Source organism: Lactuca serriola, chromosome 7, assembly GCF_051521515.1.
Source record: "Lactuca serriola cultivar US96UC23 chromosome 7, Lser_US96UC23_V15, whole genome shotgun sequence".
Taxonomy (NCBI): domain Eukaryota; kingdom Viridiplantae; phylum Streptophyta; class Magnoliopsida; order Asterales; family Asteraceae; genus Lactuca; species Lactuca serriola.
In genome coordinates, this window is record NC_136414.1 from 169,880,986 (window position 1) to 169,897,899 (window position 16,914).

Below are 16,914 nucleotides of genomic sequence, written 5' to 3' on the forward strand. Positions count from 1 at the left end.
AAATCCGACTTCATATGAAGAAGTTATGCTTCTTCAAAGTTTCGCAAAGTAAATATGAGTGTTTATTTCCCAAGATGCAACAATGGTAAGTGATTCTTCAAGATCACTTGAACCCTCGCTTGGCCAGAAAAGTACCTTGATTGCAGCAAAAGGAAGAAGAAGAATAGAATCAACAGATAATAAGGAAATATTGGTTTACCTAGTGTGTCTAATCAACGACCAAAGAGCTATATTTATAGGGCCAAAACATGTAACTTACAAAAATTTAATCACAAGATTTTAACTGATATTTTGTGATTACTGTGATAATTAATGGTTCTTTTTCAGTTACAAAATGAAAAAAATTTATATTTGCAAAAAAGATGTAAACTTTTCTCGTCGATTGGTGGTGCATTTGTAACCTCATGTCATGCGCTAGCAAGTTTAGTGAACCCTCTGCGCGTCCAAGAGAGATTGAAGATGAACGAGACTTAAAACATATAGCTGACGAAACACTAATCACAAGATTATAACTAATATTTTGTGATTAATTCAGTAATTAATGTTTTCTTTTTTCAATTACAAAAAGAAAAAATATTATGCAAAAGAGAGCTAAACTTTTCTGGTAAACCGGTGGTGTATTCGTAAGCGTAAGTCGCACGCTCATAGGAGTGTTCGTTTGGATGGATTTGTTTGATCCGATCCAATGAAATAAATCCAAATGGATTTCGGTTTTCAAAACATGGATCGAAATAATCCAAACTAAATTCAAATCCGATCCGATCCAACAAAATTACAGTTCGGTTGGATCAGTTTTTACAATTCTTGTTTTTAAGAGGCAAGACATTTTAAATAATGTATATCTTAAATATTAACCAACTCTTTAAAAGTAACTAAATAAAACTTTTTAGTTATGAATTATAATTTATAAACTACTATTAAGAAAAATTAATTATAGTTTAATATTTTATTGACAAAAAACTTTTGATAAGAAGTACGTATTAAAAGACTATATTGGTTGAAAGTTTCTAATAATTAAAAAAATAATTTTGTAAATTTATAAATAATTTATATATATTAAAAATAAATAATAAGTTTTTATTCGGTTTTTTTGGACTACTCGGTTCATATTTTATAAACAAAAACCAATCGGAAATCCAAAAATAATAATTCGGTTTAGCTTAAAATCAATCTAAAAATTTGAATATCCAAACCAAATAGTTCAATTCAAATTGTCCGATTGGACAATTCGATTTTAACCAAATAGTGACAGCTACACACTCGCAAGTTTAGTGAACCCCCATGCGCACGCAAGAGAGATTCGAGATGAATGAGACTTATAACCCTCTTCAACCCCATCTGGTTCAAATTTGCAATCTTCTGCGCACAAGAGATAGCCTTTATGTCATAAAACTTACAAGGATAAGAAACATTTGTAGTTATAAACTCATTTTTTTATATTCGGACCCATGTGTGATGAAATTATAAAACCCACTTAACTCGTTTGTTAATTGCTTCCAAACACCTCAATTTAACATACATTTTCTCATTCATCTTCAATCCGTTTTGGACGTGTGATATATCAAAACGAATGTATCATGGAGGAACACAAACATATAATCATTTTTTCATTTTAATTATATTTAGGGTTTGAAATTCGTGGTAAAAGTGGAAAAAAAAAACCATTTTTTAAATTGGTTAAAACCAATTTTCCAACAATAAATTGGCTTAATACTCAAGTTAAATACTACTTTTAAGATAATATGTAAACCAAATCAACTTCACAATATTATTATGTTAAATAGAAAAAGAAACACCTAATTTTAAGAATTAAAATATTATCATTCCAAATACAAATACAGTTTAAACCCACATCCTAATCAAAACCTTATATTTATACAAATTTACCACAACATTAATGGTTTCAAAGTAGTAAATATTATTAATATATAAAAGTCATAACTCGTTGGAGTTATTGTTGATCTTCACATCTAATTTCTCTTACTCCTCCTGGCCTATTCATCTGTTTCATAAAACAGTATAATCATCAATCATCACATACATTAATACACATACCAAAATGTTAATTAATCGAAGGTCTTTTTACCTTAGAATACTCCTTATAACCTGTCGAGGATTTTTGCCTTGTTGCCTTGAGCCTGTTTCGAGTGGGCTTATAGTAAGATTTTTCAGCTGTTTTTGAGCTCAACGAAACATTATCAAAATGGATAGAAACTTCATTTGATCCACAGCTTTCCTTCTCTTCCCCTGCTAAATCTGATATAACTTTCTTTTTCACCATTAACTTTTGATTCACATTTAATTCTTCAAATTGTTTGCTTAAGTCCCCAAAAGAAGTATCATGTTGTCGAGTAGCCATCCATCTTTCAAGCCAACTCCAACTCATGTTCGTTTCTGAATCATTCCCGCTTCTCACATTTTGCTTCTTCTTTGAGCAAATCCTTAACTATATAAACAAGATCAATAACTAAAATCACTTCAAGAAATAACAATGTAATTTCATTTATTTGTTTACTATAGCATCCTATTTTATTTTTTTTCTATTACAACAATGTACTTTCTTTAGGAAACCTACCCAATTATAGAATTGTACTTTTTAGTTTTATCTTTATTAGGACATTGCATTTTGAAAAATCTACATGATTAAAACAATGAAAATTGTTTTGTAATTGCCTGACATTTCTATAATTCGGTTAGATTTCACAATGTATAGTGTTGTAACCAGGGGCAGACCCATAATTTTTTGTTACGTGTAGCACTGAAATATTTTCCCAATATAATAAGATAATAAGATTTAAAAAAAAACTAAATTATGATTTGGTTAGATATAACAAACTAGTGTACATATCATATTCTAAAAATGGCTTCTTGGTTTACTGATTTTTTTTAAAGTGATTCGTTATTTTTTTTTTTTTTTCAATTTTAACATCCATACATGTTTTTATTTCTACACTACAAATCATTGTATTATTCATAAAATTATCAACCCATTTTATTACGAAAAAAAAACAATTTTCAAGTGCTACGTTTAAATGTATGGATTAACCGGTCAAGTAACAAGTTAAATATAGTAATTTTGCATCAAAATAACAAATCGAGCCTCGTAATATTGTTGATCTCAAACACTTTTTGTCCTAACGATTTACTACTTATGAATAATTTATATAGCGATTATTTATTTTTACTTGACCAATTGAAGATGTAGCATACATTAAAAATCAAGGTTAAAAAACGTTTGACGTTAGCTAGTCGGCGGACTGAGGTTAAGGGATTAATCGGGGATATTAATTGCTAACTCGTTAAATTTTCAAAAATTTGACAAAACCGCTAATAAATCAATTATTTTGAATGGTTTATTATAGTTATTTTAACTGAAACTAAATAAATGCAATATCTAAAGGAAAATATCACCTATAAATACAAGTAATAGATGGACTAATTGATTGGGTTATATGTGTCATCTTTTGTTAGGAGTTGCATTATTAAAAAAAGTTCTAATAATTTTAACACTTCTATGGATGAAATAAGGGGTAGCATGTGATAACCCTGCCAATCAACTAAATTCGCCGGTGGTTATAACAATAAGAAACAAAAGTAAAATGTTATAATAAATAAATAAAAGATGTTATAATAATTTGGTTGAGTAGATTACTATTTCTTGTATTTAGTAGTTGTTTTATTCGTTTTTGATGTAAAGAAGAGTTATTTGATACTTTAGTAGTTGAATGTCACCTGTTGTGAGAAAGCATATGCGAGTGCTCTTTCGCGTCTTGTAGATGCCTCGAGTCTATTTTGAATCCTCATTTTTGATATGTTGCTACTCACTGTGCTATCATCCCAATCTTCCTGCTAAAATAACATAATTATTTCGATATTAGTTGAATTTATGAGAGTTGTAACACACAAAACCCAATGTTAAATATTAGCCCAATAAATAATTGATCAAATCATGGTGAAGTTTATTGTAGCTCACACCTTAAAGAAGGCCTACTAGGCTACTACTAAGATATTAGATATACCAATTTGTAATACTTAAAGCCCTAAAGTTAAAAATTAACCCAATAGCATCTTGATAGAGTTTAGACAACCACAAATACAATGATGTTTATTTTTTTTTTTCTAAATATGGAAAAGCTTAATTATCATTGTGAGCACTTTCCTTATTTGGAAGGAAAGTGGTTGTGCATTTGCAAACACTTTTTCAAAGTAGCTTTTTCATGGTTCTTTTTTGTTTTAAATATTTTTTTACCACTTTGTACTTTATGTGTATTTTTATTTTTGTTAAACATATATAAAATATAGAAAGTCAGAAATATCAGAAATGTTATAACAATTAAATATAAAACATTTCTAATATTTAAATATAATTATGAAAATGTTAGAAACGTTTATATTGATTTTTTTAAAGATGAAATAATATTAAATATGTAGTATGTATTTATATTAATTCAATCTCTAATATATTGTTTCAGATAAAGAAATTGAAATTTGATGGGACAGGTTTTTGCTATTCATTTCTCATAATATTGAATTGCCAACGAGATTGTGCAAAATATCCCAAAAAAGAAAAAAATACACTATTGTGAATGTAATTTAAACCAATGGAATTATTATATACTCTAATAAATGAATGTTTTTTTTGCCACTTGTCACGTTTACTCAATTTGTCAAGTAACATTTTGTGGTTATTTTGAATTAAATTTTTTCCACATGTCATTTTATTATCTTTTTCTATTTTATTAAATTTCACATAATATTTTAATATAATAATTGCAATAAATGTAGTTATAAATGAATATCAATTTCATTAATCAACTTACCTTTTAATTTTAAAATTTTCAAAATTAATGTTCATTAGTTTCTTTTGTTTATTTATTTAAATTATTTGTTTAAATTTAAAAGATAAAAAAATTTCTATTATAATAATTTATTATTTTTTTAATTTTCTTATAAATTCAAAGTTTTTAAATATTTTGACATTTATATTTAATTTAAAAAAAATAAATAATATAATACAAAGGTCTTTAGGTAATATACATAAAAAACACTATTATGTGTTGGGTATCTTTTTCGTTTTAAACAATATATTTTATTTCAAAAATAACAAATTACTTTTAATTTTCTACCCTAATAAATGAAAATGTTATTGTCATTTGTCATTTTCTCATTTAATTTGCCACATGTCATTTTGTTATAATTTTGAAATATATTTATTTTCCACTTGTCAATTACATCATTATTCATTTCCACTATATCATTAATTTAGTTTCCATAAATTAAACCTATTATAATAACTATTAATTTCAAATTTGAAATTTGAAATTTCAATTTCAATTTCAAATAAATTTACACTTTAAACCATTGTATTTAACATTTTATTATAATAACTCATTTAGTACACGGGTCTAACAATTAAACATATAATTTTAATTAATTTATTTTTTGCATGTTTTTTTTTTTCATAATTTTCACTTATTTCATATTTCAAACTCAAATAAACTTTTCATTTAATCGCTCTTATTTAACATTATGTTTTAATTAACCCGTATAATATACGAGTTTGACAACTAGTATGATAAATATATAGCAAATGATAAATATATAGCAAATGATAAGCCATTTAAGAAGATTTAAGCTATTTCATAGATTAGATTAATGTTATGTTAATTTTAACCTCGACTAAACTTTGAATCTGTATATGTACCTTAAGCTTCGACACTTGTACTTTTACCCCCTTCTGATTTGACATACGATGAGCAAAACTGTTGCAACCTTCGTTAACTTCCACCACCGAGTTTCCCGTTTGAACTTCCACCGACGTAGCTATCGACGCCCTCCCAGGACTTCCGGTGGCCACCGCAACCTCTAAATCACAAACATTCACCGATTCAACTCTTTCTTTTCCATTCCGATTCCTAGCCTGAAAATTCTCAAAACTCATAAGCATTTCGACACGAAGAACAAGAAAAAGATGAACACTGGTTTGAGAAATTTGTGAAATTACCAGAAAGCTTCTAAAAGCTGATTGAATGACAACTGCAGCATCATGTTCGAAGGGCAAATTGGTCTTTTTGTAGTCGTGTAAACTTTCATTTGAGTTTTCTGAAATGGGTTGTGTGACTGTAGCTTCAGACCCATCGTCAATTCGTGAACTAAAAACAGTAGCTTTTGAAGTTCTTGCAGAACCAGAGTAATCTTCAAGAAAAACTGAACTGGAGAATCTTCTAGAAGCCGAATCTTCTTCTGCTAAAACCGAATTGAATTCATCGCCACAAAGATACGATCTCACAGACGACCATCTCTTTCTTTCAACCGAATTCGTTCTCATAACCTGATCATTCAATGAAAATCACAAAAATTTACGTTTATATGAAGATGTTCTTCAAGAAAATTAAGATAAATTACATGAAAAATCAAGAATTGGAACTCACATTGGTGTCATGGGTGGTTCCAAAAGATCGATTTTTGGAGAACACGCTCCTCACGAGTTCTCCAGTGATACCCATGTCTATAATTGACAGAATTGAATCATTCTGTTTTAGTTATATTAGAAAAGAAAGAAAAAAAAGATGCCCCATATGCTTCTTGTATAAAGAATACATCATATATGGTCCACATGCATTCGTTTTTTACCATTAACTGTATATATATAAAATAATAATAAAAAATACGGACCTTGAACTTCAAAATTGTTAAGAATCTTATACCATTTTGAGCTAAAAAAATCGGGATTCGAGAAGTAAAAACGTGGCGTTTTGTGATTGTTATTAGATAAAGAAGATAATAAGGTGGATTAGGTGAATATTAAGGGAACTTTAGAGCTGGAAATGATTAACTTTAGATCAGGGAAGTGATGGATAGAAGTGTAAAGTAAAGTAAAGTAGAGTAAAGGGTGGATAGAAATTATGAAGTACGTTTCTTTTTTACATTTGTTTTGGTAGCGGATGCCTTTGAGCACATGGTTGGTAAGGGATTGGGTTTCATAAAGTTTTCTTGCTGTTAGGGTTATGTCGATTCTACAATTTCTTTTTGATGTTTGTGTATTTTTAGTTTTGGCCCCCAACAACTACCATCATGTTGGAATGCCACTTGTGTATGACAAGGAAAAAAAAGGTAATAATTTTGGGGTTAATTTCATTACAAAAAAATATATAGGAAATTCATTACACTAATATCCAGATGATTTGATTGAATGGCAAGTACTATAAAAAATAAGAAATAAAAAAAGATAACATGATAATTGAAATATGTTGATAAATTATCATAATAAATTACTTAAGGAGGAGAAGCTAAACTTTTTTCCTTAACTCTATTATATTAGAATTGATTAGGATAAGATTTCCAATCATAAAACAAAATCAACAGGTAGCTAATAAATGTACACTTCTTTGGTTTTGTATTTAGTTTGTCTCTGTTCCGGTCTTTCATTTTGATATATAAGAAAGAACTGAAAACCTTCAAGTATGTGAGAGAAATCTCACTACTCTGTCCTTCCTCTTCTAGATACCAAAACTGTATGAGGATTGACGGTCCTCTGTTGATTCAATATGCATATATGTTGACCGAATTTGCCTATAATAGTTTCGGTAAACATGCATATGCAGTGTCTTGCTTTTAGCACTCTCGCTTGATGTTCGATTTATCATATCAACAACTCCATTATGCTGAGGTGTCACCCAAACCGTCTTCTTGCACATTAATCAACATATTCTTTACTACTGTATTCACCCCCATTATCGGATATGAAACACTTGATTTTCAAGTTCGTTTCATTTCAACAATAGTCTTCCATTTCTTCAAAGCATTGAAAACTTCATGCTTCTACTTTAAGAAATAGACATAAACTTTCCTTGTGAAATTGTAAGTAAAGGTAACATAATACTTAGATCCCCCCACCGAAGAAATTGAAGTGAAACCATAATTAAACATCTGAATGAACTAACTCAAACTTTCCTGTATTGGGAGGATGACCTATTTCAGAAAAGTAATCTTCTTCTTTTTGCCAAGAATACATGGCTTACAAAAAATCAACTAGCATAGTGTTCATATCTTGAATTCTTCCTTTTAAGGCTAGCGTCTTTATTCTATTCTCATTCATATGCTCAAGTCTTTAGTATCATAAAGTCAATGCCCCAACTTATTCAACAGCATGTGCTTCACCATCAGATACTTCCACTATATAAAGTGTAACCCACTTCTGACCCTTAGCAACCATTTAAGTTTCCATTTGTTACCTTCCATTGATTAGCACTAAATGTAACATAATGACCTTCATAATTAATATTCCATACTGAAATTAACATCATCTTTAAGTCTAGAAGGAACTTAACATTCTTAAAAGTCCACTCCATAGCGAAAGTAGTGTTAAGGACCACATCACCAACACCCATAATATATAGGCTCTTTTTATCTACTAATATGACATTCCCTTTGTACTTTGTGTAATTTTGCATTACATCTTTAGATTGACTATCGTGAAACGATGCACTAGATTCCATGACCCAAGATTCGATTGACTTTCCAACTCACAGATGAGTGCATCTCCTTCAGAATCTGCTACAATATTCATCACCTTATTACCTTTATCTACAAAAGACTTCAGATACTAGTTCATGATATGACCCTTGCCTTTGCATATGCAATGTCTTTCCTATTTTTTTAGTACACATCTCTTTTTAGATTTTGATCATCCTCTATCCCTACCTCTTATGTTGGGATTCATTCCTCTATCTTCGGTACTTAGGAGACTACTAAAAGATTCTTTGACACTTCGTATGCACACATCTTCACGAAGGATTAAATCATGAATGTTTTCGAATCTCAGCTTAGCATCTCCAGTTGAGCTACTAATTGTTTTCACTACATCACACAAACTATCTATTAGATTAAGGTGTCTAAGGTCCTAACTAAATAGGTATAATGTTGACGGATAAAAGTAGAGCCCTTTCTGTGTTCCCCTCATAACTAAGAAATTGCTTGTTAATATATTAATTAGAAATAGTAATAATTAATTAAGAATTAATCAAAGTTAATTGGAATTAATTATCGGTGAATTAGAATTAATTAAAGGTACAAGGACTAAGTTGCAATTCTCTAAACAGTCTTAGGTACATATATTGAAACTAATCTAACTCCTCTATTAGGTTACTGCATAGTTGAAGAAGAGAAACTCCTGGTTTACAAATACATGTACAATGGAACTTTATCATCAGCTCTGCATAAAAACGGGAGCTTGTTAGATTGGCCTACAAGGTTTAGAATTGCTTCAAGTGTAGCAAGAGGTCTGAAGAAGGGTATAAAGGTAATTTAGTCGATTGGGTGAACAAACACTCGAGCTCAGGACGAATCAAGGACACCATAGACAAATTAAGTGTGTGATATATCAACCATTAGTTCCGATATTACATAAGAAAATGATAAAGTAAGAGAAAGAAACCTAGGGTACATACATGGAGAAGAAGAGAATGTTATTCAAACCTGGTGCCTCTTCCATTTTGTTTCCTAATTTCCGATGCTTCCAATCTAACCATGAACCTCCGACTTCTAATCCCAAATCTGACCTTCAACCTTCGATTTATGATCTTCAACCTCTAACTTGAGCCCTACAGTTTCGAAAGAAGTTAATCAGAGAAAAATCCTGAACGAGTCAGTACCAGACGAAAGTAGAATCAGAATCTAAGGAAGAAGAAGAATAAGCTAGGTCGTCGGAGCTAGAGAAGAAAGAAGGGAAACTGAGTTAGGATGATGTGTTAAACTTGGGAAACGGTGGTCAGACGGTGGAAGAGTACACTGATAAAGTCGGATTAGCTTCCTATGATGGTGGTCCGGCGAACCACCAGCCATCTATACCTGGCGGTTTCAGTCCAGAGGTTCTCGATGATATGTAACAACAAGCAAGGCAAAACTCCGGGAACATAGATGTCAGAAGTTCCAGTAGTGTCGCCGGATAGATGTTACTGGAGGATCAGATGATGTGGCAGCAATATCAAAAAAGATGGATTGCAAGATTATAGGTAAACACACACACACACACCCCTTTTTAAGCGCCTAAAACACAGTTGTTGATATCTGGCAATGAAAGCTCGGTGCATTTATTTATGGAAACCCTTAATTGCATTCCAACTATAACTAGAGTTTCCAGAGATCTTGCACTATCGGGGACAAAAAACCTTAAAATCACGAGCGTTTTGAGTGTGAGGAGTCGTAGACCCCCAATAGCCAACTCCATGAGTTCAGCTCCCTGATTGCAGAATACGTATGAGTCAATGAGTAAAGAAAATGCATAACACCAGTCCCTATAGTGGCTTACAACACTGAGATAAAGATTGGAAACATCAAAACAATCGTCGTCGCAAGGCATTTGATCAAGAAGGAAAAGCAATTCTGCTATGAAGACGAAGGCCCTAGGGCTTTTTCTTGGTAATTGGAAGAGGCGACGGGTTTAATTTTTGGGATCCAATAGGCGGGTGAAATCCCGCTTAAAACGTGCGTTTCATTAAAAAATTATAAAGCGACACATTTAGATGACACCCATTTTATGAAAGGCGCCCTCCGTATTTCCATTTTTTTCTTTTTTCTGACATTAATTTTAGGGCACGCACAAATGCGTGTCCTCAATCCTTCATATTTTGCAAAACTGACATTATTTTTTAGGGCATGCACAAATGGTGTCCTTTATCAGCGCGTGTCATTGTTTGCGCGTCATTAAAGGGTATTTTTCTAGTAGTGCTAGATCCTTTAGTCTTTCACTTGACTCACATGAACATTTAAACAAGGAATTAATCTTAATTTTCCAAAGATCAAGATTCTCACACATCACACAATTCAAATCGCATGACTCCAAGTTCCTATCCAATTGAAACTTGGGTGATGAGAATCCTTCCTCACTTGGTAAATTATGACACTATCACAAGCGATATAACTAAGAATCAAATCCATTTTTCAACATTGCTAATAATAGAAATATTAACACTAATTTTCATTAATGCCATTGCAAGTAACCATAAAGAAAATAAGATAAAACCAAAATTTAGTTTATTGATTATGTACGGAAAAACATTGCCTTACAACGCAAATACATATGAAAACTATGTTTCTAAATATTCCTAAGTAATCTATCATAACTCCTATGTAGCTGCTCCAAATCCTGATCATTGAACCATGTGACCGAAATCCATCTCTTCATATCAGAATTAGCCTTTACTTTCCTTAAGCTTCCTTTTTTTTCTCTTAGATTCTACAAAACATAAAAATGCAATTTTCACATCATGTAATAAGAATCTATAAATGGGAACTTAATAGAGTTAGATAGTGGATGTACCTGAAGTAGAGTCATATGATTTGACTTTACTATCTTTAAGATTTCTCAGGTAGTTAGGGAAACTTCGCTTCCAATGCCCCTTCAATCGGCAATAAAGACAGATGGACTCCTTAGGAACGACACGTGGAACTATCTCAGAATTGGCCTTTCTCTTGCGGTCAAAATTTTTGACCTTGTCCAATTTCTCTCCCTTAGGAGAAGAAACCATTTCTGGACTATCATCGTTGTCATAGCCTATGTCCATGGAAGTTTGGGAGGTAGATCTTTCAAAAAAATTTGCTTGACCAGTGCGCCAAAGCATTGCTGCTTCAGCAACAATCAGCAAATATGTCAAATCAATAAGGGTCACGTCGTGGTTTGTCATATAGTAGTCCATGACGAACTGACAATATGACTCAGGAAGCGATTGAAGAACCAAGTCAACAACTAGCTTACTTGGGAAAACGACACTCAACATTCCTATTATATCAATGTGCGACTTCATCTTCAGTATGTGAGTACACACATAACTTCCATCTCTGTGTATACATGTCAATAGGGCTTGAGTGACCTTGAACTTTTCAAGTTGACGAAAATGTGGGTCAGGGAGAATCACTGGAGGAGGTAGAGGAAGAGAAGTATGATTTCCAGTTCCACTAATGCACGAAGAAGGGAATAATCTTTCACCTTGATCGACACGTGGAAGATCATCTTCAAAAGGAAAGCTTTTTCCAAAAGGATTAAGAGGACCATAGTTGTCTAAACTAGACATCTACAAAAGGGAGAAATTCAAGTGAGTTGATTTAATCCTTAATATAACACCCAAATGAAATATTAAGGCTAGGACCCAATACAATAATTCACAATTCGAAAGAGGGATTTCGTAGTCTAATTGTAAATTATTTGAAGGTATGTAAATGACGATTTACCAATTCCACCACGAAAACGAAATTTTAAAGAATTATGTTTAGATGAAATTCCTAGATCTTTTGAGATTCGTTGAAATTTTCAATGACATGTTTAATCTCGATTATGCTCTCACTTTGTGACTGGGATGCCGATGATCACAAACAAGATGTGAATAACCATGCAAATTAGATTGGTACTCTCGATGTCATTTATCACCTAATGAATGTGCCAGTTAACAACATACACTCCATTGATCAACAATAATTTACGAGAAACCCATTGCCAACAATATTAGTCCCACATTAGTGTGCCGATTAACCATACATGCTCCACTAACGATCAATAAGGTGTAATGTGAAATTTCATTGGTTAACATCAAATTCACATTTTTCCTAAAGTAACTAAGATTGAGAATTTAATAAAAGCGTTTAGTTACTTTATAATTCATTATACTTTGAATGATAGTTTAAAGTCCTATCCTACCCGTTTGTCTAACGACCATTGCACTAGTCAAGAGTGTGATGGGTAAGAATGGATACCCAATGACGGTCATTTTATAGGTCGCTTCCTTAAACACCCGTTATAGATCATCTTCGTGAATGAGGCCTACTAACAGTAAGACTGACTTATCTTATACATATGCATATATATATATATATATATATATATATATATATATATATATATATATATATATATATATAAATTAAACTTTTAATTTTATAATAGTATATGGGTGTATTTTAAACATTTAAAACACTAGGGTTTAATTATTTAATTAATTAAACTTTTAATATAATTAAATTTAAACCATTTTATGGATTTATTAATTCTCTTTTAGTTAAACACTTAATTAATTATTAATAAAATCCATGAGGGTGTATTTTTAAACTATTCAAAAATACCAAGGTTCTAAAATTTAAGATTTCAAAATTAAAAGTTTTTAATTAAAATTTAAATTATAAAACCAAAGGGTGTAGTTTAAACCTTTTCAAAATACTAGGTTAAATTTAAATTAGGAAGATAATCTTATCATAATCCAAAAATTTAACCAAATCCTTTAATTTTTATATGGATATCATATTACCTTTCAAAAAAATTCGAATTTAGGCAGTAAAAACGAAATAAGGCAATTATCCTAATCAAGATCAAATCTGAAAATCGGAATTTTAGGCAACTAACGAGTCAACTCGTCGAGTTGGGCAAGGAACTCATCGAGTTCACCCAACTCGTCGAGTTCCATGATCAGACAGCAAAATCGATTTTGTTTAAGCTTTGAACAATTCACTATTGCATAAATTCAATTGAAAAACATCCTAGGCTTTGATACCACTGATGGGTTATGAGCATATCTACATTCTTATGTGATCATGCAACCTTAATTGCTTTGGATATAAGTTTTTCACTTTTGAACATGCAAATTTAATACCAAAGCAATAACCCTAGATCTTGCATACAATATCAAAATTCATATGAAATTAGGTTTTGAAGATTACCTCACTTGCTATATAGCAATAACAAGACAATCCTTGAAGATCCTTGACTCTTGAAAGCTTAGTGCCCAAAGTGTCGCACCTCTAATGGAGTCACAAACACCCAATGCAACAAGATAAGAGGAGAGACAAGAAAATCAGCTAGGGCTCTTCAAAGAAGCATAAGGCCGGAATTACTAGTGTACGAAGGGGTTTATATGGTTGTGGGCTACTAGGGTTTTCAGGTGGAAACCCTAATTTCTTGCTTAATGCTTAAGCAGCCCATGGACTTCTTACCAGTAGGCCTTGGACGAAATCTATAGGGCCTCCCTATAGGATTTCATCCACTCCTAATTAAGGAGTTCATCAGCCTAGTTTTGCAACTATCAAATATTTTCAAAATAGACCCTCCATTATTAATCAGTTCCTTTAATCCCAAAATTAATATCAAATTAATTTCTAACTCAATACTAATTATTAATATGATTTCCAAATAATATATTAATCTTATAATATATTAATAAAATCATTTTTTGTACCAATTTATTATTTCAAATAATAAATTCTACTATCTATCCACTAATTATCTTGTCAAGTTGCATGAGTGAAGGCAACCCAAAAGGACCATGCTACAATCAAATCAAGTACATACCAATTATAGTTATGGAATTAGACACCTAATCCAACAAAATTGAGCAGGTCTCATTGTCCTAGTAGTGACAAAGAGATAGATATGATGATTTGAGTCCCATATGCTTCTGTTATAGGATCGATCTGACATGCTATAGAATGTACTCTACCTGATGTGGCTTATGCTTTGAGCATGGTTAGCAGATATCTGGGAAATCTCGGTTTGGCTCATTGGTCTGTAGTGAAAAACATTATTAAGTATTTGTGAATAATGAAAGATATGATCTTAGTTTTTAGTGGCAAATAACTTAATTTGAATGGTTATAGTGACACCAACTTTCAAATAGGTCGTGAGAATAGTTGTTCACAATCTAACTGGGTCTTTCAATTGAATGGTGGAGCGCTGACTTTGAAGAGTTCGAAGCAGCAAATGATGGTTGATTCTACTTGTGAATCAAAGTACATCATATCAAGCGAGGCAACAAAGGAAGCAATATGGTTGAAGAATTTTATTGGAGATCTTAGAGTAGTTCCATCAATCGAAGAACCAATGGAGATATTATGCGACAACGAGGGTGCGATGGCTTTAACTAACGAACAAAAGGATCATGGTAGATCCAGACACATCGAAAAAAATACCACTACATCAGACATAAAGTAATAGAAGGTGCACTCGTGATTAATCACGTGTCATCAGAGGATAACCCTGCTCAGAGGATAACCCTGCTCCCTCCTACAAAGGGTTTAAGGAAGATTAAGCACTTCGAGCATGCCAAGAGCATTGGGCTATGAGATACCATTTGTCAATTAATTTATTCTTGTGTTTCACTTTGCATGTTTTACTTCCAGAATATTAACTTATTCGAAATGCCTCATTCATTCATACTTTAGGAGTACGCATTGATTTATACTATGATGATCGTTTGTAGATTATCTATAGGGATTGGACATTGGATATGGATTGCTACAATATTCATGAGTACATAGAAAATGGGGATTTTAAGTATTGGTTAAACCCACACTTTGATGTTAGTTCATGGATCACTACTAGAAAAACAGCCTTTAACGACGCGCAAATAATGACACACACTGATAGAGGACGCGCATTTGCACGTGCCTTAAAAAGTAATGTCAATTTTCCAAAATTTGAAGGATAGAGGACACGCATTTGTGCGTGCCCTAGAATTAGTGCCAAACAAAACAAAATTAAAAACACGGAAGGCGCTTATTTTAAGTGTGTGTCATCTGAAAATGTCGCTTTATATTTTTTTAACTAAACGCGCGTTTTTAAAGGGGGGTCTCTAAAATTCTAAAATTTTGAATACCCCGCTTCTTCACTCTCTCATCTGGATCGCAAAAAGCCATTCTCTACCTCCCCTCTCTCTAACCCTAGACACAACCACTGACCTTCATCGGAGCTATCTTCTTCTCCCCTGCCGCCACCAACAAACCACAACCTTATTCATTACCCTAAAAACCAGACTAATTTTTCACCTCTCATAATCTCTCTCATAACACTTAGGTTTTTGGAAATGAAAAAAATCGACCCCCTACTCCTTTGATGTGTTCTAATTTCTTACTGTATCTAGGTTAAAATCAACCATTGCAGGAGAGCATCTTCTCGTGTAGTGTTTAGAGGGAAAGGAAATCCCCAAAAATTTGAAACCCCACATCTTCTCCTTCCCTTCGTATCCTTCTTTTCCCTAATCTTGCTTCTTGACGTCATCATCTTCTTTCTCCCCACATCGACTGTTAGCTTTATACTTCCTATTCCCAATTCTTAATACCCCATTTCTATTTAGATGAAAATATTTACCCTTCAGTCTAGACGTCTACTTTTCCTCCTTAGACAATGATTACAACAATGTTGGATGAAGCTGCTCAACACCTGTACATATCCCATTGCTGCCACCTCCTCATGTCACCGACTTTCCTTATTGGCTACGTATTTTGTCTAGTTGAATTGAAGGCTAAAGGTCTTGATTTATTTATTCATCTCGTTCTTCAATTTAACACTTCATGCTTGGATTTTAATTGACTCTCTTTTTTTTCTTTTAGGTTTTTGTTGCGTGGCTCTATTCTTTGATATCCAAGACTTCTTGATTCACATACATCTCGAAACAAGATGGTTCTGCCAAACGATGCTGATCTGCTTAATCCACCAACTGAGTTGGCGAAGTGGAAGCATAAGCTCAAACGACTTGTTCAATCTCCGAACTCTTTCTTCATGGATTTCAAGTTCCAGGGTTGTTTCAACATAACAACCATATTCAGCCACTCTCAAACGGTGGTGGTGTGTGAAAACTGTCAGACGGTGTTGTGCCAGCCGATTGGTGGTCGTGCAAGACTTACAGAAGGATGTTCTTTTAGAAGGAAGGGAGACTGATCCTATTGCTTACTTTTATGGCTGGTTAATCAGAAGTTGCTTTGGTGCTATTACTTAAAACATTACAAGTTGAGTCTTTTATTCTGTTTTTTCTTGTTGGACCCCAGCTATCATCGTTTAAAATTAGGGATTGTGTTTGAATCATTTCATCAGACCGTCTTCTCACTATTAAGCTTCTATTACGTACAGATTTTTAAAAGTTTCTCTGAATTTTTTGT

At 32.3% G+C, this 16,914-nt stretch overlaps 1 protein-coding gene and 1 pseudogene across 2 annotated transcripts; one reads left to right on the forward strand and one right to left on the reverse strand.

The window, feature by feature from the left end:
* Positions 1 to 1,745: 1,745 nt before the first annotated feature.
* IQD33 (IQ-domain 33) lies at positions 1,746 to 6,588 on the reverse strand. 2 transcript variants are annotated; one of them, XM_079010717.1, is made up of 6 exons: positions 6,432 to 6,588; positions 6,005 to 6,331; positions 5,705 to 5,920; positions 3,733 to 3,846; positions 2,087 to 2,446; positions 1,746 to 2,002 (listed from the first exon to the last, which is right to left on the reverse strand). In XM_079010717.1, exons 1-6 carry the CDS (start codon positions 6,504 to 6,506, stop codon positions 1,952 to 1,954), a joined length of 1,143 nt encoding a protein of 380 aa, XP_078866843.1. In that variant the 5' UTR covers positions 6,507 to 6,588; the 3' UTR covers positions 1,746 to 1,951. The 2 variants fall into 2 exon arrangements, with proteins under 2 accessions (XP_078866843.1, XP_078866842.1); XM_079010716.1 differs by having other exon boundaries at positions 3,733 to 3,849.
* Positions 6,589 to 16,435: 9,847 nt separating this feature from the next.
* Positions 16,436 to 16,696, forward strand: LOC145062737 (small ribosomal subunit protein eS27y pseudogene; annotated as a pseudogene).
* The last annotated feature ends 218 nt before the right edge of the window (positions 16,697 to 16,914 follow it).

What these genes read in the sequence shown, in the direction of transcription:
- IQD33 (XM_079010716.1), bottom strand. Translation starts at nt 6,506, where the DNA reads ATGGGTATCACTGGAGAACTCGTGAGGAGCGTGTTCTCCAAAAATCGA. An exon ending in GAACCACCCATGACACCAAT is followed by an intron (nt 6,332 to 6,431) that starts GTGAGTTCCAAT and finishes TTGAATGATCAG; the next exon opens with GTTATGAGAACGAATTCGGT. An exon ending in CATATGCTTTCTCACAACAG is followed by an intron (nt 2,447 to 3,732) that starts GTGACATTCAAC and finishes TTGTTTATATAG; the next exon opens with TTAAGGATTTGCTCAAAGAA.